This window comes from Strongylocentrotus purpuratus, unplaced genomic scaffold, assembly GCF_000002235.5.
Source record: "Strongylocentrotus purpuratus isolate Spur 01 unplaced genomic scaffold, Spur_5.0 spur5_scaffold_1, whole genome shotgun sequence".
NCBI lineage: Eukaryota > Metazoa > Echinodermata > Echinoidea > Camarodonta > Strongylocentrotidae > Strongylocentrotus > Strongylocentrotus purpuratus.
The window spans coordinates 1,873,991-1,897,307 of NW_022145594.1; the positions used below are offsets into that span (position 1 = coordinate 1,873,991).

At 37.9% G+C, this 23,317-nt stretch overlaps 1 protein-coding gene across 1 annotated transcript in view; it reads right to left on the bottom strand.

Annotated features, from left to right (window-relative positions):
• Window positions 1-1,071: 1,071 nt before the first annotated feature.
• Window positions 1,072-23,317, bottom strand: part of LOC105446252 (mucin-5AC-like) — a 39,061-nt gene continuing 16,815 nt past the window's right edge. Inside the window, exons 7-24 of the mRNA XM_030977593.1 lie at window positions 20,685-20,766; window positions 18,154-18,426; window positions 17,584-17,621; window positions 17,231-17,276; window positions 16,372-16,527; window positions 15,536-15,661; window positions 14,501-14,730; window positions 13,710-13,759; window positions 13,036-13,144; window positions 11,050-11,162; window positions 9,982-10,084; window positions 8,286-8,487; window positions 6,837-6,903; window positions 5,344-5,410; window positions 3,997-4,112; window positions 2,986-3,112; window positions 2,189-2,230; window positions 1,072-1,517 (exon numbers count right to left, since the gene is read on the bottom strand). Of these exons, the coding sequence (XP_030833453.1) occupies window positions 1,443-1,517; window positions 2,189-2,230; window positions 2,986-3,112; window positions 3,997-4,112; window positions 5,344-5,410; window positions 6,837-6,903; window positions 8,286-8,487; window positions 9,982-10,084; window positions 11,050-11,162; window positions 13,036-13,144; window positions 13,710-13,759; window positions 14,501-14,730; window positions 15,536-15,661; window positions 16,372-16,527; window positions 17,231-17,276; window positions 17,584-17,621; window positions 18,154-18,426; window positions 20,685-20,766 (2,022 nt within the window). The 3' untranslated portion in view covers window positions 1,072-1,442. The remainder of the gene's footprint in view (window positions 1,518-2,188; window positions 2,231-2,985; window positions 3,113-3,996; window positions 4,113-5,343; window positions 5,411-6,836; window positions 6,904-8,285; window positions 8,488-9,981; window positions 10,085-11,049; window positions 11,163-13,035; window positions 13,145-13,709; window positions 13,760-14,500; window positions 14,731-15,535; window positions 15,662-16,371; window positions 16,528-17,230; window positions 17,277-17,583; window positions 17,622-18,153; window positions 18,427-20,684; window positions 20,767-23,317) is intronic.

Consider the following 23,317-nt stretch of genomic DNA (forward strand, 5'->3'; position numbering starts at 1 on the left):
TGCTTCTGATTGGTTATCAGCAAATTTGTCACTAATTTTTGTCATTTGTCGTTTAAATCAAAATTTGTGATACACCTCCCTGTAGTGCGATTATCCACTACTTGAGGTCGACCCACCCCATGTGCAAAATGTCAATAGGCCTACGTTTTTTCAGGCGAGGTCAAAGATCGTAGTTATATTGTGACGACCATTAATAATTTTTGTTTAAATTAACACTAGGTACTAAATCGCGAATTTAAAACGAATACATTTAATTGCTTGAAAAAGATAGATTGGATAGTTTAACAAATATTCTTGAGTTCTTGACTAATTCAAAAATGGAATGTCTTATTAAACACATCAAAAAGAAAAGAAATATATTTTTCATATTTGTCATATATATATTTAGATATTTACAAGATTGCATTCATACAATAAATGTGGTGCACCAGGAGTACCAAGTTTGACAGAAAGGAGCGCTATACAAAACCCCACTACTACCATTGAATGACTTCAAGATTTATAACTAGTTTGTTTTCATATCATCATTATATTCATGCATTTCTTAAATCGTATCTTGATTTTCTTTATCTGGTCATGAAAAATAATATCCAAAAGAGTTTGAAACATTTGCACAACAAAAGTTTCCTTTTCAGCACAAATGTCTCTTTGAACGTTAGCAAAAACAATGACAATTTACATGCCTATAGACAAGTTATTCGTCCTTTTTGATAACATGATATCCTACATGTCATGTACACATTGATTTAATGGAATTACCTTTTCCAAATATTAAATGTATTCACTGTATATCAAAGTTTTTATGTGTTCACCACACGATACTAACTCCTAACAATACGTGTTAAGGCAAACAGCCAAATAAACCAAGAAGATCATAAATGTGCAAACCAAACACCAATGGTTAAATACGCCAGAAATATTTACAAAACCGTCTTTATTTACCGTCCTAGGTAATATTGTTTATATGATTAATACATGTTGATATAATTTATTTGTTTCATCATCATTATACGTTATATATAACCTACGTTGACTTTGTACATGATGGACTATTCCATTGCTGTAATCATCATCATCATCATCACAGTCGATTTCAAGTCGTACGCACTGTTTCCATTACTTTACTTTACTGTAATCCAACGATGTCGTAGGTATAAGCATGTTCATCGATTCAAGATTCTTCCATGGTTACTGCTATTTGTGAAGGGAGAAGATAGTGTGCAAACATGAGACAACAGACAATACCTAGACAGGCTCATACAGAATGCTTGGATTCTTTGACAAGTGACTTTCAAGTCTATTCCTTAAACGAGTTAACCGACTCAGCTGCCACCATGTTTTCTGGGAGACTGTTGCAAAATATTGCCCCATATCAAAGCTGAAAACTTCATTCATCCTCTCACTCATGGTGGTGTTGAATCATTACGATGGTTCAGTAACCTCTATTCCTTGCCAGTCCCTTCATCGGATGTTTTGATGTCAGAAAAGTCTTGCTGCTTGGCATTTGATTCGCGGAGCTAAAAAACAAATGAAGAAAATGGAAATTAATGTATACACCATCAAAAACCCTCCAGTATTTATCCCTCAACCCTCCTGCTGCTTTACTTGCACAAACCCTCGTCAGTCATTGGACACGGTGCGATCATGTGACTGCAAGATTCACCTGTTATCGACACATCATAGGCTGTGTACGCTGTGACAGTCAGATATTAACAAATCTAGGCTCCACTGAAGCCTTTAGCAATTGTGGTAAAAGTGTCAAGTTAGAATGTAGGCCTGCATACTACCCTCCTGCCGTCACAGTTTTGGATGGCATTAAAGAGAAGGCTAAATTCTAGTAAATATTCTACTAATTTGAGAGCTTTATCATTCCGTTTATGTCAGTTGGAAGAATGACGTCATAGCAGAACTTTCACCCTGACTGAGAAGGATTGCCATTCAAATGCCCTCATACATAATACAATAAGAGATTAAAACAAGTTAGCACCAAATTTCCCTTTTTTTACCGGCTCTTTCTCTCTCTCTCTCTCTCTCTCTCTCTCTCTCTCTCTCTCTCACACACACACATTTTTTTCTCTGTCTGTCTGTCTGTCTCTGTCACGCTCTATATATATCTCTCTCTCTCTCTCCTTATTTCTCGCTATTTTCCTCCCATTTATCTCTCTGGATACGCTCTGATTAAACTCACCTGTGGATTAAAGACACCGTAGAACACAAAGACGATGATGCCCTGGTTGTGAGAATGAAATTGATGAAACAGTTAATAATCAGATAAAATCTCCAGATTTTATTTTCAAATCACGTTCATACAAATCAGACACAAACTGAAATGAGAGAAATGCAATTATTGGGATTTCATTATTCACCCCTTTATTTTCAAGAGTGTAGATAAGAACAAACAATAGACACAATTAAAGACATGGATTTCACCGGATCCAGGATTTTCCAATAGGGGAGGGGGGGGGGGGGGGGGAGGCGGACATTTGAAAATCGCGCAGACCGTTATTTGGTCAAGGGGGGGGGGGGCAGTGCATGAGCACTAACTAACTAAAACTAAAACTAATACTAATATATATAATTTTTTACTCAACACCCCCCTCCCTTGAGCAATAAAAAAGAAAATATAAATTTTGGGTAACAATCTTTTATTTTTGCCGGGGGTAGGGGCCCGCTTTTTTGTAATACTCTTTTTTGGCAGGGTTCTCGAGATTCGCGCCATTACTTGGCTTAGCGTGTATAGTCGGTGAATAAAACAATCAATAAGAAGGATCCAGAACTAGACTAGGTAGGCATATGTGCAAAACCTTTTATAACATGCTTCAAGTCGCTTCCGACTGAAAAATGAGAAAAATTATCTAGAATTCATTGGTAAAAATACCCCTTCAAAATAATATGCCGCACAGCTAGGGCATTCATTGAGTGGCACATTTAGAGTTAACTGGTATGAGAAACATGTCATGATGAAATGACATTTCGTGTGCATACCTGTGACATCATGCAGATGTGGAACAAGTAGTCCAAGACTAGGCTGGACCAGACCTCAAAGACCATGTGAAGGACCCAAGCAATGACAAGTAACAGAGAAAGCAGTACCGAGGTAGGTAAGCACCATCTGTTTTTTTTAAAAATGAAATGTAGAAGGTGAAACACAATGACCGGTAATAATGATAGTTTTGATAGCAATCATAATAATGATATAATAAGCTGGGTGAAGAGTGGACAATGTGGATTAATGTCCTGCCGAATGTCATTGATAACGGGCTGGGATTCGAACCCTCAACCCTTGCATTAAGAGTCAAGTGAATTACCCATTATACAACCTGCACCTTGAAACATAATGACCGGTATTCATAACAGTATTTGTTATAGCTTAAGTCCAAGTTAAAACCCTGACCAAGTGGTCGGATTCGGTCCACTTATTTATGGAACGCCAAGAGAAACGGATCTAAGACTTTGGATAAGGGTATGGAGAATACCCCTCCCCCAAACAAATTCCTTGAAATGCTAGAGCGCCGTATGGCAGCCGTGCTAAAGCCAGGGTAATAATCGGGAGCGCCAGGAGGGTCAAATCTGACTGACATGACCGCTATACAAGAACCCACTATTATTATTATTATATATGTATATATATAATAATAATAATATTACAAAAATAAAACAAATATCTAATAATAATACAAAATATCGCCAGCACTAAAGTAAGGAAGCAGAAAGTGCCCCTTTCAAATCGAAAATTATATAAACAACAAAGGAACAGACAAGCGAAATAAAAAAAAAAAAACACAAATGCAAATCACAAGGTGATCAGCCCCAAAAGAGAGTGCGTGAGAAATTGAGAGAGAGATAGAGAGAGAGAGAGAGGGAAAGGGGAGAGGGAGAGGAGGAAAGTGGATCAGAGATGTGTAGGGAATGTCACTTGATTTTAAGGGGGTAGGGGGTAGGAGGGGGAGAGGCACTCCCTATCTTTAATTTTTGTTCAACCTCATTTATTCTTACCCGGCAAGTATCTTGAGCTTATCTGTCCATTCTTCGTAGTCCTCATCATCTCCGTGGAATTTACGCTCAATCTTGATCATAAAGTATGCGGTGATGATCGACAAGGTGATATTCACCTAAACAGGAGGCAACGATGTTAGACATTTCATGTATGTACTGAAACGCATAGCTGATCTTCACTCAGATAGTCTTCGTTTATATATAATGTTATGAGTTTCTATATTTGCTTACACATGTTTTTAAAATGTCGTTTTTATTTTCCTTGTTCATTCCCACAGCTCTGTTATAAATACTTGCAAGATTGCTTTACCATATGAAGCCTATTAACGATAGGCTATGGTTTTGTTTTGTTTTGTTTTGTTTTTTTGTTTGTTTTTTTTTTTTTTTTTTTTTTACCGTAGACGCCTTCATATCCTCTTTTCCGATTTTAAGTCCTTGATTTAAAAGTACCTATAAGCATACCAAAGTGTTGAAATATATATTTCATGTACTTGTGTTCATTGAAAATACAGATGCATTATTCTTATCAATATTATTTCTTGTAAAGAAAACGGACAAAGTGTAACTTAAAAGGTGCGAAATGAAAAAAACCGAATCGGAAGAGTATGACTGATGACCGACGATGTAATATTGACCTACACAGGAATAACTGATTAAGCAAATAATAATAGACAAATATGAACTGCAATTAGAGACCCTGGGTTAAAGCGTGGTACGGTATGTCACTGAAACAGCTCCCGTAGGACTTTGTGCCAAAATTGATGGGGTTCAAATTTTCCCGAAGACACCAAATTTCCCTATTGCGCTTTATATAAGCCAGGAGGTGTCTGAAAATTTGAGCCCTATCATTTTGGGCCAATTGGGACCCTTTTGAAACCAAAACAGAAAAGAAAAGGAAAAAAAAAAAAGAAAAAAAAGAAGAAAAAAAAAAAATCAATTTTGGCAAAAAATCCTACGGGATTACGATTACATACCATACCGCACTATTAGGAAATACTGTACCAGAGGTAATATGTATATCACTACATGAACTAAGTAATTTATACCAAGTAAACGCGAAGATGTGTGCGTTCAAGAATTGTCTGATGAATTTAAAACGTTATAGGAGCAATATTTCAATCTATTTCTATTTTCGAACGTCCGACAATTACGGGTACTCTTACATGTATAAGCATGCGAGCAAATCATTAACCTAATACGCTGTTTGGGGGCCAGGGATATCCTCTATTTTTTTTCTCTGACTCGAGAAAGGGAACTCCTTCTCTTACATTTTCCCGGTTTACAGGATAGGGAAACCCTACTTTTATTTATTTAAAAAAAAAAACACACACACAGAGATAATATTACCAGGAGTTCGAGGATTGTAGTAGAGATGAAAATCTTATACGGTATCAACGTATCTACCAGCCAACAGCTGAAAGAGAATGATACAGAAACAAGGAGGTGGAGATTAGACAAATTAGTATTTAGTTACTCCACTTAAAGATGAAGTTGAGTTCTCGTCATGCGATTGCATTGTGAAAGAAACGGTGTGGAACCGACCAGAAAAGGTTTATCATCTAGCATATAAGAATTTGTGTGTATTGCAAGGTCCTGGAATCATCAAAATGATAAGAAATGTGGCCAAGTCTTGGTAAAGTTACAAACACTTGCACAGAAAGATGTATATGGGACTACACGAACACGTGGCGTAAAAAGCCGGCCCCCGATTTTTACGATGTTACATGCATATTTAGAATATGAAGGCATTTGAAGAGCCATGCTTTTCAGGGAACATGTCTTAACTGATGTTCTTCCACACTTGCATAATAAGAATGAGTAATGCTCACAAATTATTTTTCACCTCTTCCCAGAACTCAACCTTCTCTTTAACGAATAATTTTATATCTTACTTCTTGAAAGAATTATCTTATCCTTTAGTCATTTTATCAGTCAGGTATGAGGGGAAATCTTTTATTTCCATAATTCGTTCATGTTAATTTTATGTCGAGACAGATACCCTTCATAGTAATTATCCAAGTTCAAGTTCCATGTTTGAAATGTTCATGTAAAATTGCCTTGGTATATAATATATTTCCTTATTCTTTGTAAACTGCAGTTTTGGGTCATTGCTACTAGGCAGTCTTTATGAAATAGATAAATCAATAAATCAAACTAAGAACTGTTTTAAAGAATAAATAGTTCTGTTTCTAGAGAGCGAAACGGGGGGGGGGGGGTGGTCACAAAGATCCTTAGTCTAACTTAACTCTAAGCCAGACTTAAAAATCATGGAGAGCCATTTGTTGCCTTTTAAACAAATATATTAAAAAGCGAAAATTCAAGTAATTTTGACTTTTTATGAACTCACATCAAGAACATGAAATCTCCTTAAAAATATGAATGATTTGAATCAACATGTTTTTTTTAAATAACTTGTACCAAATTCTTTCATAGATGCTAACGGCTTTCCATAATTGTTAAGTCAAACTTAGAGATAAGTTATACAGGGTTCGTGCGGTTCTGTATCCCTTATAAAATACACTGAATATGAATTCTAAATGTAAATTGAATTGATTAGACTCGAAAATGTATTATACATGTTCAGTTATATCGTTTATGTTTCGTTTAAATGTTTATATTGAATGTATTATACTTTTAATTCTAATTTCCCCTTGATTGTCTAAAATATGTGATTTTTATGTAATAGCTTTTTATCCGGACCCCATGGAAGAACAGGCGGATTTTGTTAATACACCTGAAATGGGCTAGTTATACGGAAATAAAAACAAACAAACTTAGGATCTTTGTAAAACACCCCCCCCCCCCTCCCCGGCCCCTGAACTCTTAGTTTTGATCGATACCTCTCCGGAGTGCCGTATGCATACGGGTATTCTGAGTAAAGAACTCCAACCAGTAGCACGGGAAGTCCTGCAAATGAATGACATACAAAAGAAAAATGATATGAATGAGGAAGATACAAACTATGGGTAGACTTATGATCTTCTTGCAGTGGCGTAGCGCGTGTTCAGACGTTGAGGGAGGTCTGGGAAGGGGCACCAGGCTAAATAACAGGTAGATTAAAGTTAAATCTTTAGCGCCAACGAGGCGAGGGGGTGGAGGTGGAGGTTGAAAGTTGTTTAGTCTTTGTCTTTCTTCCAGCGCCTTCTCCCTTCGTGTCTCTTTTTTTTTTCTTTTTCTGAATGTTTGGGAGGGGGGCACGCGGCTCATGAACCCCTCATCGACGCCAGTAAAATATTTAAATGCAGGAAAGATTCAATTTAAAATGGTTTAATTTGACTACTGTTGTATGTAAAAGATAGACGTTATCAATAAAAACTTGTTTTATGCAATAAGCGAAAAAGGATTATTGTGAGAGTGTAGTATACATGTTTTGGACCATAGTGAAATTAGGCGCAGTCCATTAGCTGTCAAACAATTGGTAGATCAAAAGCATTCCACCGTTAATGATACTAATACCGATTATAATTGAGCACAAGAAAACGAAAAGTACCATAACGCTTACAAAATCACAAAATGTGATGAGAAAAAAAGTAAATCATCATGATCATATAATGTATATATGTATATATATATATATCTATATTGTGTTTTCATATGACCATATTGTATTACATCGTGATCCTACTATATTGCCGATGGAAGAAGTGTGTTTTAAGGAATCTTTTGAAAGTGACAAGACCGGCTAGTTATCTGATGGAAGGTGGGATATTGTAGGGTGAAAATGTATCCGACGAAACTTCTGGGCGCTCTTTCATTAAAAATTGTTATCAATAACAAGTTACAAAAACTGATATAACTTTAAGCATAAAATTATAGAATGCCTCAATACCATGGACTTTTTTTGGAGGTTAATTATATACATTATATCATATACAGTAGGCTTGCGGATGCACCATGAGAGAGAGAAAGAGGGGGGGGGGGGGATTGAGGAATTATGAAAAGGACTCTCGGTAATCTTTCTTGGGGGTGTGTAGTCCTGAAAAGGACTGTTTGTTTGGTCTTGAAAAAGACTGTTTGTTATTTTTCATAGCTTACTAAAGCGCTTGGAGAGGATGAGTGGCTCGACGTTTCGAACAGGGTGACTATTTGTCGTCCTTTTCAGGACTCCTCAATCCCCTCTCTCTCTCTCTCTCTCTTTCACATGGTGCACCCGCAAGTCTACTGTATATATACATCACCATGCAAGCCGACACTTACAAGCTACATTATATCAATACACAACTTTTTTTTAAAGAGGTGGGGGGGGGGGGGCGATTGGTACACTTTAACAACTGGTGGTCTGATATTACCCCAAACAGCGAGGAAAATCCTAGTGAGCGGTAACAGTTCTAGGCTGAATGTCTTGGGTGCTATGAGAGCTGCATGTAGTCCCTCTCGTGTCTTTCCATGTATGTAACAAGTGTTGAGGAACAGAGCTGTCTGGATAACCAACCACAATCCATACACCGTGGAGAGGTACTGCAAAACCGCTGCCATGGCTGCGCAAACGTACTGATATGGTAGGGGTGAAATAATAAAATCATATATAATAATGAGAGTTGAGTACACCTGGGCCTTGTTGAAAAATTGTAAATGTTTATTCTAAAATCAAGGCAAGTCATAAAAACAGGAACAATACAATATTCATTATCACGAAGTTGCATTAAAAGACCTTCTTTTACAACAACTTCGTCATATTTATTCCAAATGGTTTTCATTGGATGATAAGACACATTCAGCCGTATGAGCATTCTCTTCCCCAAAATGCCGTGATTTTTTTTTTTTAAGTCTCAGAATTTGATATGAATCTCAGCCTCAGGTGTGATGCTATTCATATTGTCTTAATGTAGAGAGTGAAAAATCATCTGTTTTAGGATTCATGCCCGTCATCGGTTCGTTTGAGATTGAATGATTTTGAATCCGTTTCAAAATCATCTTGGAATCTACACCAAAATAGTGATTTGAATATTAAGTAGATTTTATTATATACCTCACTTAAGTAATCCAGCAATCTGATTGGTCGAAATTGCATTCATAAACTTTAACTCTTCCTGTAAAAACAGACCTATTTTCCCAATAACCATGGTTATTGGGAAAATAGGTCAGTCTCCATGGTTACCCCATAGGTTTACATGTTAAAAAATGGTTTGAGCGATCGAGGATACCGTACGTGTGCGAAGAATTGGTCGGTAATTTCAATACAATTGAATCTCGATCGATCTTACCGACAATTTTATCTTGCATTGTTGACATGAAGACGAAAATAAACTTCCAAAAAACAAAAAAAACAACATCTGCCGATAGATCTTGATCTAAGTTCGTGCCAATATGCATTGCAAAAGTAAAAGAAGGGCCCGATTGATGGAGCAGCCGCGAATCATCAATCACGCGAAGCCGTTTTCAATCCATTTTAATGTATATATTAGAAAAAACAGTTAAGTATGGTAACAGAGCGCGATAGCCGAGCGGTTTAAGGCGCTGATTTTAGTTACATCACCTTTTGTACGCAAGAGATCGAATCCCATCTTCGACAAAAGTTTTTTTATTTTTTATTTTTTAGTCTATTTTTTTTGGCATATAAAAGTATTAATGACTGCTTTAATATTCGAGAAATAGTTGTTTTTATACGCTCAAGGGAAGGTTAGAATTGTGCTATTGCCCGAGGCGTACAACTATTTCTCTCAAAGCAGTCATTAATACTATACTAGTTTTTTTTAATGGAGTTCTACTCCAAAACAAAATGATCCCTAATATATAAAGAATCGATGTGCACTTGACCTGCATCTATTCAAGAAAGATAGAGACGGAAAGAGAGAGGGAAATAGAGAGAGAGAGAGAAACACACACACACTCACACACGCACACACACATTCATACATATACAACGGAGTTAACAAACCAAAAATAAGTTAGGAAAGGCATTTAGATTTGTACTATTACTGAAACCTGATGAATAGTACTAAATAGTATATTACTGTCAAATAGTATAATGAGAGTAGTAATTACCAGGTTGCCAGTAGCTTTCATCCCTACGAGATAGGTCATGTGAGCAAAGCAACAGGACATCGCTATGTTCAATTGAATCTTGGCCAGTTGAGAATGCTGATTGCTGCTCAATCAAAGAAGAAAATATATCGCATCAATTGATGAGATAATGATTCAAGTTCAAGTTCAATTTCAAGTTTTTTTTGTTTCACATTTTCACAAGAAAGAATTCACATAATTGACAAAATTAGAACATAATATGAAATATACTAAAAGTGTCACATTATATAATTAATTCTTTGAAAAGACGTCGAAATTAATTTTATTGAATAGAAGTTTATATAGGGTGAAATGTGAGGAGTCTATTAAAAAGCTCAGCTTGTAGATTATAGGTTCCTATAAATAAAACTAACATTTGATTGAAGTGGTTGTAATGGTGAAGGACGTAACAATAATAATAGGTGGGCAAGAAGGCCTTGACATAAAATGATATACAACGTGAAACAAGCAAAAATAGCAAATACAGCAATCAAATTAATTTGTTACCAAAGAAATGACACGATAGTCACTTTAAAATATTGAGGCCATTAAACGAGGTCACTCGAGCGAGGCAGAAGACATGAACAATCATGATACTGTAATGGTTTACGGAAGTCAGGCTGTAACTGTTTAGAGACATCCATTCTAAATAATGATTCGTTTCAATTGGCTTATAGTATGGAAAGTAGACAGGCCTAACTATTATTGGGTGGGGAATTATTAAATGACGTCAATTCCCCTCAAATAATTCTGTTATTCTGAATGTTAATGTCAGAGGCCTTATTATATCAAAACAATTCCATGAAACTTATGCCAGGTGTAATTCCCTTCTAATCGTGTAACTTACTTTTTGGTTTAGGTATTAGCTTTAAGTTTAGGAAATATGAACGACAACCGACGTGTTTCATAATTTCATCACGTGACATTCCTACTCAATGTTGGTTTTCACTGTTTTGTCGCTATTCTTCGATGGACGGAGTTTGGAGATAATCTTTACTGTCTGACTTTTGACCTAAACTTTGGCCTATGACCTCAATTTTAGCTACGTACCCGAGGATGAAGTAAACCATGACGATGACGAGAAGGCAGATGACGGATATCGCTCCTAGTATCTTTTCGATAAGAAGCAAGGCGATGGTGTTGACATGACCCACAGAGAAACCCTGCAAAACAAGTCATATCAAAGTCGTACACACTAAGAAATAGGGGTACATTTGGGGTGCAGATCGCTGCTACAATAGCAGCCACCTATAGGGTGCAAGTCTGCAATACATGGCTGCTATTGTAGCAGCGGTCTGCACCCCTAAGGGTGCTCTTTTGCACCTCTAAGGATGCAAGTCTGCAAATTGCACCCTATAGGTGGCTGCTATTGTAGCAGCGATCTGCACCATATAGGGTGCAAATTTGTACCATTAATTTTTAGTGTGTACAGTTAATAACTAAACTATTCATACTCCTTGTAAATTTCATGATTTGTCTGTGTTTTTTCTCGTTACTCAAGAGTGAAAGGTAGGCTTGTTGAATTAGGTCCTAGCTTTGTTGAGTACTTTTTTAATGTTAGCTTTAACATGCCACAAGAAACATAAAGTGAGCCGAATCAATTTTTCACAAAAACTTGGCAAGGGTATACATAATTCAGTTGTTACCTGTATCTCGAATACCATGTACCTCTGACATACCGCCAAACTGACTCAAAACTGACCGATAAACCGACCAAATCATATCTCTTTGGTGTAATGTATATATATATATATATATATATATATATATATATATATATATTGTTTTTTTTTGGAGGGGGTGTATATAGGGGAGGCTTTGGATATTGTTAGTCTTGTGTTAGTGACGTGTACCTGTCGTATCAACGAACAAAATTAAATGAATAATCTGTAGGACGAGCAGTCTTAATACTGATGTTGCTACCTGAGGCCCAGCTGTTATATTTGCTCCAGCGCCTAATGGCTTTTTATGTCATAAGCCCATTTGTACTCCAAATTCTTGTCGAAGCGTCCACACTTAACTTCCTGAATAATGAACCTCCGTGGAAATGCTAAAGCCAATGTTTAACGATCTCCTTTAGATAAATTGCTAACTATGTCACGAGTTCATTGCCTTCTGCTTTATTGGGGATGATACTCCCAAAATGTGTTGCAAGGTCTATAGAAAGTGATAACCTGGAAACAAAGTGATACATAATGCCAATCTAATAAAGATCGTCCACTTATGTACAATGAAGGAATACAAGTATTGCAAGTGGGGCCACCTTTGAACCACGTTCAAGAGCAATGGCGGTAAGGTGATCTAGCCTAGTCACATGGGTATGGTCATAATATAGATCACATGAAAAGTGATACTTCTAACGAATAGAGTTTCAAGGATCCTCGCTTCTGAAACGTCCTCTAATGATATATACAAGAGCTATGTATAATCGATAATATGAATGGACCTAATTATCCATACAATAGGTTTTTAAAGCTAATCTTTCGTTCTGGTCAGGTATGAGGATCGTATGTCCAGAGAACAAGACCATAATTTATTCTGGATTGTTTATCCTTCAGTAGATTGAGTGTTTGAACCAGTAAAATAAAAAAAAAAACTCGCAAAACTTGCCGAAAAATCATCTTCAATAAAAGCCTCAACTCTCATTTTTGCATAGTGACCTGTATAAAGTACATGGTGTCGGGCCTCCCTACCTTGATTTCCTTATCTTTCTATGCTCATTATCCAGCGCCTACACATTTTCTACCAAAATGTCATTTGTTTGTAATACTAAACATTCAGTGTAGTACGTTTTGTTGAATTCTGTGAGAATTTATTTTCTATCATTTCTGGACCTCTAGGAAGAACAGATCCATTTAATAATGGCTCTGAATAGAGCATTCCAGCCGTTTCTAATTCTTGATTTGTGTTATATTTATATATTGTATTCTTGTATGTATTTGAATTTTTATACGGAAAATAAAATAAAACCAAACCAAACCAAACATTAACTCCAGCTTATCTTTAAGAACACTCTAGGCATGCTAATTCGACTACCTTTGGGCCTCGTTCCAGAGCAATAGATGCAAGATGGTCACATCGACATGTCACGTGAGTATAGTTAGAATAAACCACCTTACAACCGTCTGTAGACCATTTCCAATCCCTAAAAACAAACAAAACACTCAATAAGTATTCTCTTAATGTTCTTAGAACATCTTTAATATTATATTACGTCCGTTGCAATCGCTAAAAACAAGAAGACACAATAACACATTGTATTTACGTTCTTAGAACATCTTTAATACTGTATTATGTCCGTTTCAAGCACTAAATACAAATAAAACACACAATAGTATTATATTAACGTTTTTAGAACACTTTTAATAATATATTACGTCCGTTCCAATTCAAAAACACCCAAGGAATATCAAATAAGTGATCTCGTAAGTTTAATTAAAAAGTGATGAGAACTCTTCCGTCCAATAAATCATATACGTTCTCTATACCTCTTGAAATTATCTTATAAGCTGTATACGTCTCATTCCAAAAAAGCAGGAACTAAAAATATGACAATCTACTTCCCAAAAGACGCTCTCTTCAGGCCTAACTCATAAAACGATGTTATCTTATCTGCTTCTTATAATTGGTAGGAAGGAATTTCTTGAATGCTTTAGTCCCTAATCATGGTAAGCAGAAGAACATAATAAGACACTTTTTTTTTTACTTACGATGCAGCTCCTCTCATGGATGTGCAAATCGGTACCTCATTCTCAAAATCCTGAAAAAAAGTCACGAGGATGAAAATGAATCATTTATTATATCGGACAGTATCAGTAAATGAAATTGTTTAGTTATTGCAGCGGATGGAAAATCCCACGGAAAAGGTTAATATAGGGTGGCATAAAGCTACAAACTCAAACTTGTTTCCTATGACATAGAAGCCTCAGTAATTTCCTAACAATCGTGTCCAATATCAACCCATCCACACTTTCTCCTCACTCACACTCAATGTATGTTATTCACCTATTGCGATCTGCATCCCCTTCTCGAATGACACCTGGGCCCCGTTGCATAAAATTTACCATTGATAGTAACTTTGCCATCAATGGCAACTACCATTGTAACAGGGCTCAACAATTAATCAAAATCAAGGTTTCAATGGTAGTTACCGTTGATGGCAAAGTAACCATCAATGGTAAGATTTGTGCAAAGGGCCCCATGTCTCTTCTATGTTTGGGTGCCCAGTACGTGACTCCATTGACAGGCCTATGGGGGGGGGGGGGGGGGGTTGGGGGGGATGTTGGTTCCATTTTTATGTACAACTTTACAGCTATACGCCTATCGAGTAGATGCATAGTTGCATAGTTGCATAGTTGTATAGTTGTACAGTTTTAACCAATCAGAACACATGAAACTATACAACTGCGCAACTATGAGACTATGCATCTACTCGATAGCCGTATAGCTGTAAAGTTGTACATAATAATGGCACCAACGGCCCCCATACAGGCCTACTTACTATCTTAGCGGGGAAGACCACGTCGACATATTCACCATCCTTGAGTTGCAGTGGAGCGCCGTTGAAACAGTAGACGGTAACGTCGACGACGGAAGTAAGAACACGAGAAGGAGCAGCCGACTCGGATTCATTGTCCACATCAGCATCGGTGTCATTAGATGGTGGCTCGGGTACACTGCCGCAACCGTCTGCCTGACTAGGCTCACTAAATGCATTGATCGCTAGTTTAACTGCGAATGATTTAGGTGACATTTTGTGAAAGCATGGACATAGAAACAAATTTGTCAAATCTTGTCAATTTTAACATCACTTAATTGAGCAAACTTGCAAAAGAAAGGACACATGATAGCCCACGACAAAACCAACTTAATGGTAGATGCAGTTTATATAAAAGCAACAACAATCATTGTGAGATTGTTTCACATGGAAGCATATTTTCATACGAGATGGTACTTTTTTTAATATAAACTTTAAGAAACTGAGGGCAAGTGTCCATGTATACACTCGGACTCTCCCACCTCCACCTTATTGGAATTCGTTTGTAGCTGATACCAAGACATTTTCAGAATTTAAATTGCATTATCAGAAGACATGCGAAACCAACGAGTGCGTTTTTTATGTGCCTGTGGTCATGTAAACTTTTGCTTCCCTGGTCCTTGAAGCTAATGATCTCGCTCTCATTATCAGTACTATACCAGTGGAACCGAAGGTTTCGATCTCGTGTGCCATTAAAAAACAACTTTCGGTCTCATGCATGTGCCTCCGATCATGAGATCGTTTGCTCTCGAATGACTTTTTTGGTGCATTTTCGGTCTCGAAAATATTTAGTCTAACAAACTTTAGGTTTTGGAGGCCCGTGAGCTTATAAGCTTTATTCGCGAAATTGACAACCTGGACCACTCAAAACTCACATCTTCCTTCAGACATTTAAATGCTAATTGTATTGGAGGAGCTCGCGCCTTGAATATTTTTAAACAGATATATGGCGCCATACAAATGCTGTTGATCATCATCATCATGTTCTCTGTGACATACCTGGTTTAGTTTGTAGAGATGGCGATTCGAAGTTGACAGCTAAGCGAGAGTCCGCATCCTCTCCAGCTGAAGTAAAGGTCAAAGGTCGGTAAGGTTTGGCATCCGCTTCCCCTGCTGTAGCATTACCTGAAGAAGAAAAAAAAGGCTCTCGAAAATCGATTCAATAAAACAGTAATTAGTGGGCAAATAGACACTAAGAATGTTGAAGCACTGTTGTATATTGATGACGGCTCTTGTCACATACACAAAAGTTTCTAGGCTCGACTCTGGTCTATGCTTTGTGTATTGTGTATATGACTTTGTTGTATCGAACTGGTACTTGGAAGTTATAATTGATAATTAATATTAATAATAATAATAGTATGGTTATTTATATGGCGCCGGTATCCGACTCTGGCGCTCATGGCGCTTTACACATATTACCCTGGTCGTAACCGAGCTGCTAAAGTAACTAGTGCTCAAGCATATCAGGTACCCATTTACACCTGGGTGGAGAGTGGCAAATGTAGATTAACGTCTTGCCAACGGACTTGAACCCCATACCTTGTAATCTGCAGTCGGGTGACTTTTCCTCTAGTCCACAACACCTCTGCGGTTGTTAGCATTACTTTTTTAATAATAATAATTATTATTGTTATCATTATTATTATTACCATTATTATCGTAACCATCATCATCATTGATATTAGGTATTTTACTATGTATTATCTAATACTTTCACGACACATCCATACAGTGGTATCGGGGGCAATGTTCGCAAGGTCATTTTGTCACCGAATTAATGCTCGACAGGATCATAATTCCTGAAGACGACTTTCTCTTCAATATAAACTTACCGAAACACTCTGCAAGAAACTCCTCGAATACAGCCCCAGGCGATGAATCTTTTGTAGTGGCAATTGGAGTACTCGTCGTTGGTGGCGCTGTAGACGCAGATGGGGTAGTAGTTGGAGGAGTGCTTGTCGTGGTCGTTGGTACAGTGGTAAGAGGATCTATTGATGATCAACGTAAAAGAACAAAATTCCAGTTTAGTATATATATATACATAAAGCTTTATCTTTAATATCTAGCTCTATTGCCGGATTTGGTACGTACGTTTCTAAAGTAATGATGTTGGTGGCGGTACACACATGTATTTCGTGAAATTGTGTGGATATTGTACGACACATATTTCTTTTGTAATGATGTCGGTGTTTGTGTTGGTAAACCCATTAAAAAGACATTTTAATGGTGTTGATGTCGGTACACACATGTTTCTTATAAAATGGTGTTCGTGGCGGTACTAATAGATGTTTCTTATACAGTGTGTAATATGGTTTTTGTGGTTCTTGTGCAACTGTGTGGATATTGTAACACACATGTTCCTTATGTAATGGTGTTGGTCAGGCGCGTACGTAGGATTTTTTCAAGGGGGGGGGGGGGGGGGGAGGGTTTAACATTTTTAAATCGGGCCGAAAATTTCGCATCGACTCAGCTGCAAAAGGGACATAGTACCTTTAAAGCTAAAGATATAAAGATATAATACACGAAAAATGACACAGGACAGATGGATGTGACATTACTACCCAATGTGGGATTCATGGACTACATAGCTTAAACTGTTCTGGAAAACCTGCAACTTGCACCATGTTTACAAATAATCTGAAAGGTTTTCAGCAGAAGAGTAGAAGATAAGAAATGGATCCTTTTAATTACCAGGCGTGGTAACGGTAGGTGTAGTAGATGGTGTGGTGGTAGCTACCTGCAGGGTAACAAAATAAAAATAAACAACAAACGTATATTATCGTTTAAAATCAGTTTTAAACAAATTAAAATTACACTGTTGGCTCAACTAACTTTTCAATGAAGTATGATTCGATATAATGGGATACAGTCAGCTCTTAATCCTCGCCTTTAACTTTCTATTCAGTTTATTTCACAGTGCAATCGCCTAAGTTACAGTCCTCATCAATGTCTTCAAGGAACAGATATAACACAAAACAAAAAAGTACAACAAATTAATCAGAAAAAAGAGAGTAAATAAACAGAGAAGAAACAAATAAACATACCGCAGTGGACTCCAGCACCACAGGTCCAACTCTGACACCTTTACAAGAAGAAGAAAAAACAAACGATCCCAATAATACAAATATTACTTCTGTGAAGAGTTTCGCAAATAAACTCTAAAGTAACAGAAAATGCGACTTGTAAGAAGACTACTCAATGCACCCGTACGCACTCGTTTAAAACGGGGCTGGCATGCACGTGCTCAAGCCCGAGTTGGGTTTCGTGTGTCCAATTTTATATTAATATTTTTGTTCTTGATACTCCATAGAAACCCGGGAATTCTTTGTTTAGAAGGTTGTTTGTATGATTTATAGCTGTACGCAGCAGATTAATTTATTTAGGGTGATTGGTACACATTAAAAGCGATCGCAAAAACTTTCGAAAAACCACCTTAGTCAAGTTTATATATAATAGCCTCGTCCATTACACATGCGAACATCACACACACGTAATTTGAACAAGGGTTTTACTGGGTATCCAATAGGGGAGTCCACTTTTGATACTGCTCTTGCTTTGATTTCTCGAAAGCTTTTGGGCTTATTTTCTTTGTGAATAAGAGATAATTAACTTACAATCGTACTCGGCGTAGAAATAAGCGCTATCTTCTCCTGGACACGAGCCGGTACACGTTATATCGCATATGTGACGTTGACTTTGTATCGGACATAAAATATTCCATAGGCTTGTTGTTTCAGCGCTGGGGCATGACGAAAAGGCAGAAGTAGTAAAGTCATCGCATTCATCAAAGCTCAAGCAAAATCCCTTTGTTACGACAATCTCTGTACCACTGCTGCATCTCAGACTACCACTATTGATAGTAGGACGGTCATCTGTGCATTCTCTTTCTGCAATGGGATAATATACAAATACATGTATTGAGTGGTTGAATGGGCCAGGAGCACGGTTAAATACATTACCCAAGGTAATCTCGAAAATGTACAATAGTTCAGTCTCGAGATCTATAGGAGCTATAGTTTAAGATCCCCATAAGTTTACGTGTTATTTTTTTTTTACTTTGTGCGAGCGCGGACACCATACGGTGCTTTTTGTCTGCGATTCCCAAATGATTGAAACTTTCAGTCATTTTCAAGCGAAGAAAAACATATATTTTTTGGGCCCTCGAAAATTTGAAAAATCGCAACCCCCCCCCCCCCCCCCCTTGAGCGCCAGGGGAGGGGGCCCATCTCCCCCAAAAGGTAAAATTAACGTGTTTGTACACGTTTTTTTTCCCCAGGGGGAGGGGGACCCGGGCCCCCCGGGCCCCCTGGATCCACCACCGCCTCTTATAGCAGTCAATATTATAGATATAATGGCTGCTGTGAGAGGAATAGTTGTTTTATAGGCTCAAGGGGATGTTGCATCCTGATATCACCACGAGGCGTGCCGAGGGGTGATGGCAAGATGCAACGTCCCCTTATAAAACAACTATTTGTTTAAATATTAAAACAGTCATTATATCTTGTATATAGCGAACCAGTTTGTTTACGCTATCGAGGTCTCGGTTGATAACTTGCAGGTAGACCAAGTCTTAGGCGCACTCGATTGTGCGTGCTAAAATTCTTCCCATTGAGATTGCACGCATATATTCCTATGTAGTCTACGTGCATTGCGCGATCATGCAAAATTGGTCAATGTAATGATTTCCAAATCGAGATTCAAATCTCTTTTGTATTTGATCCTGAAGGTGATACTAAAGTAATGAGATGTCAAATGAAAACGCAGGTTTATCTCCATGCTTCCAAAGGGGCATCATCTCATCATTACATGTAGATCTACGCCTAGCTACAATCGAGATCCGGATACCCGGAATCTTGCGGGAATATCACTCATGAACAATTGATCATTACTGGCATCGTTCGTCTCTTTAAGGGAATGGCTAAAATTACGACTGCAATTTCTACCAATAAGATGGTTAGATTTCTGAAGAGAGGTATGTATATAAATCTATATAATCACACCCTTCGGTAAGATATTCATTTACATTGCCACTCTCTACCCCAGGGGGGGGGGGGGGACTTCGCCTTATACGGTAAAGAGGGAGGTGCCGTTCTGATGGGTAACTGTTTTGAAAAAAGCCCTTAACGTGTAAAATAATTGCAACTGTGCATAACAAAGTTATTCACGTATTTACTTATCTATGTTATAAGCATTACTGTTTTAAGAAAAAGAAAATTTGCATTTATTTTAAAAGTCAGCTATAAACGATTTGTAAAAGTGTTATATCCCGGATCAGGTGGTATCATTTTTTGTGTGTGTTATGTCTTAACGCTTGGATGAACAGGAGGCATTGATTGAGAGAGTTCAAAGATCAATCTGCGCAAACGTATTTAAGTGAGCGAATGAATTGAATGCATAAATTAGATACATTGCATATGCCTTTTTTCAGAAGCAAAGTCACACACACACACACACTCACATACATTAAGATGCAGACTGACCGAGTCCTTTGAGAGAAACAATTTATATACATGTTAATGCACCAAACTTTCATTATGGCATTATGATTGATTTTAAATTCCATTTTGATATTAAATGGGAAATTTGCGATTTAAAAAAAAAATGTTTATTCCGTAATAATGACTTGGCTGCGTGTATTTTTCATTTATCTGAGTGTACGAGTGCAAAGAATTGTGTCTGTGTGTGTGCGTGTGTGTCGGTGTGTGTGCGGGTGCGTGTGTATGTGTGTGTTTGACTGACTGAGTGTGACTTCATGTATGATTTTATATGTGTGGGATGATTAATTTTGATGGAGATGTCATTTGGATCTGCAAAGACCGAATTAATACCCAAATCCCCATTGTTTTATACAAACATCACATAACCATTACAGGCACAAGTCGATAATTGCACTCTTACACATGTCTCCTGTTCATCCAAGCGTGACCATATACCACACAAAAATGATACCAAATTATTTGGGATAACACACGCTTCCATAAGATGTATAATAATTGATTGTTTATAAATGAATGTTTAGGTGTAAACTTTTTTTGGACTAACATTGTATATACACCTCCGCGGGTTCGGATCGGATGTGAACGAGACCTAAGAGGTTCTGAGTGATTATGAGAGACAACCCCGGTAGATCTAGCTTGATACTTACCTATCTTGCTTTCCACCACAACCCTTGTAGCAGCAGCAGTAGTAGCGGCAGCAGTAGTAGTAGCAGCAGCAATAGTAGCTTCCTATCATTTGAAAACAAACAGGGCATACTTTAATTTCCAGGTAAAACATAAGTGAAACAAATAATATACCATCCTAGGGTTCACTGTATATTAGTCCGCACCAAATGGGGGAGAGGGAGGGAGTGAGAGAGAGAGAGGGAGAGAGGGGGATGTGTGGAGCATCTAAACGTATGGATGTGATCATATTTATAATGGGTGCTATACCTGAAATGTGTAAACATTCAGAATGATTTGATTGAAATGATTTATTTCCGTTTAAATATTTACATAATTTAACATGTAAAAACTCCTTAAAAATCGATAATGACATAAAAACAATGCAATAAGACACACATGTAACAACTGAAGAACTGAAAAAAATAACGGAACACGTTAATAATAAAACGAAACGGACGAGCATGCTAAAGAAGCAGTTCTTGCATGTTATCCCCTAAAACTTAGTGGGATAACATTGACAGAGAATTTTGGTCAAAATAGAAATATATCAGAGATAGAGCCCCTTTGCATTAGGATAATTTCTTTTTAAAGAAATGCCCACAAGGGTTACGAATGAATTCTTGTTTACTCCTAGCCATACCAAAAAAAAATAAAAAATATGGGAAGGGTCTTGAAGGGGATCTTCTTTTTAAATCCCCTTCCCTCTCCCCGTTTCCTTCTTCTTATCCCCCTTTTTGTTTCCGCCTTGGCGGAATGAATTTGAATGGCCAAAGTGCATAAATAGAATGACTGAAGCACATTTCCGAATGAAAATGACAGTCTCCGCTGCCGAAAAAAGGTGTTTTCACCTAATTGAATGAACATTTTAACAAATAGACCTTACAATCTGCAAAACTAACTGCGGGAATATCTATATTATTATCACTAATAGTCTTTATTAGCATGGATCAATCGTATCAGGACAATTACCCCCTGGGCAATCACCCCCCGGAAAATTACCACCCGGAAAACTACCCCCCACGGATAATTACCCCCCAGAAAATTACCCCCCCGGAGAATAACCCCCCGAGGACAATTACCCCCCAAGGACAATTACCCCCCAGAAAATTACCCCCCGGAGAATTACCCCCCGCGGACAATTACCCCCCAAGGACAATTCCCCCCGGAAAATTACCCAGAGGACAATTACCCCCCGAGGACAATTACCCCCTGAGGACAACTACCCACCGAGGACAATTACCCCCCGAGGACAACTACCCCCAATGACAATTACCCCCGATGACAAATACCCCGGAGGACAATTACCCCCCCCAGGACAACTACCCCCGAGGACAATTCCCCACAAGTACAACTACCCCCCTCCTCTAAGGACATTTACTATCCCCAAAGACAACTACCCCCAATGACGATCACCCCCGAGGAATTTGTAACACTGTGACAAATAATGCAAGCTTCTCTTCAAATTGCTCTTTACAGAAAATGTCATAAACTTTCAATTTCTATGTTATTTGTGAAGTTCCTTTCAGTGTTTTCAAATTATTCACTTCGATATGGGGGGGGGGGTGGGAGTTGCCCAATTCCCCCGAAGTTTTGCTTCCGAGTAAAGAACAGAAATTACATTTTTTAAAGAAATTCAACAATACATTGCGCCCAGATGAGTACGCCTTACAGCCTCTCTCACCAACAATGGCAAAACAAAGAAATTAAGATGTAATATTTCATTTATGCATCCTCTGTAACTTTTTAAATAAGCTGATCGTGTATTTGTCTTTGTATAATGGGCCCTCGTCCATGATCCGAAATTAACGTTATCTATATATTTCTGTTATCTATATATTTATGTTGTCATGCGGGAGTATGATATGCGCAGGTCGAGGGTTCGAATCACGACACCGGCACTAATATCCTTTGGCAAGATATTAACCTGCACCTGCTACTCTCCACCCAGGTGTTAAATGGGTACCCGGTAGTATGCGACCGTCATTGTTGGTCACAACGGTGTCGATTTTTATCCGTGGTTGGGGGGGATGATAGGTGCCAAAATATTTTCGGCAATGGATCAAGGCAACAAAGAGGTAGAAGCGTGTGGCAGGTTGCACCCCCTCCCTTACAATTTATTAATTTTTTTTCAAGTCACCCTCAATAAAGATAACATTTCAGAGAATATGGGACCCATGTGGGCTTGCAACTTTGGTTATTATCCTCTCAAGCGCGTAGCAAGGATTTGATTTTAGGGGGGCGGTAGTGAGCACGCGAAGCGTGCGAAGAGCGCTCCCTATAGGGGGTGGCTGCAGGAAGGGGGGGGGGTTCCCCGTCCCACGCGAAGCGCGGAAGCTTTGATGTTTCATTAAATTATTAGATAAAGAAGACGATTCGTTGTTACGTTCTCGACTCTTAATACTTGTCTAAATTCAATTTCTTTTGACGTTTTATTAAATTATTAGAGAAAGAAGATGATTCGTTGTACCGTTCTCGACTCTTAATCCTTGTCTGAATGTAGTTCTCCTTCCTCCGCGCATAGCGCAGAAGCTCTGACATTTCATTAAATTGATAAAGAAAGAAAACGATACCATTCTCGACATTTAATCCTTGTCTGAATTCAGTCCCCCCCCCC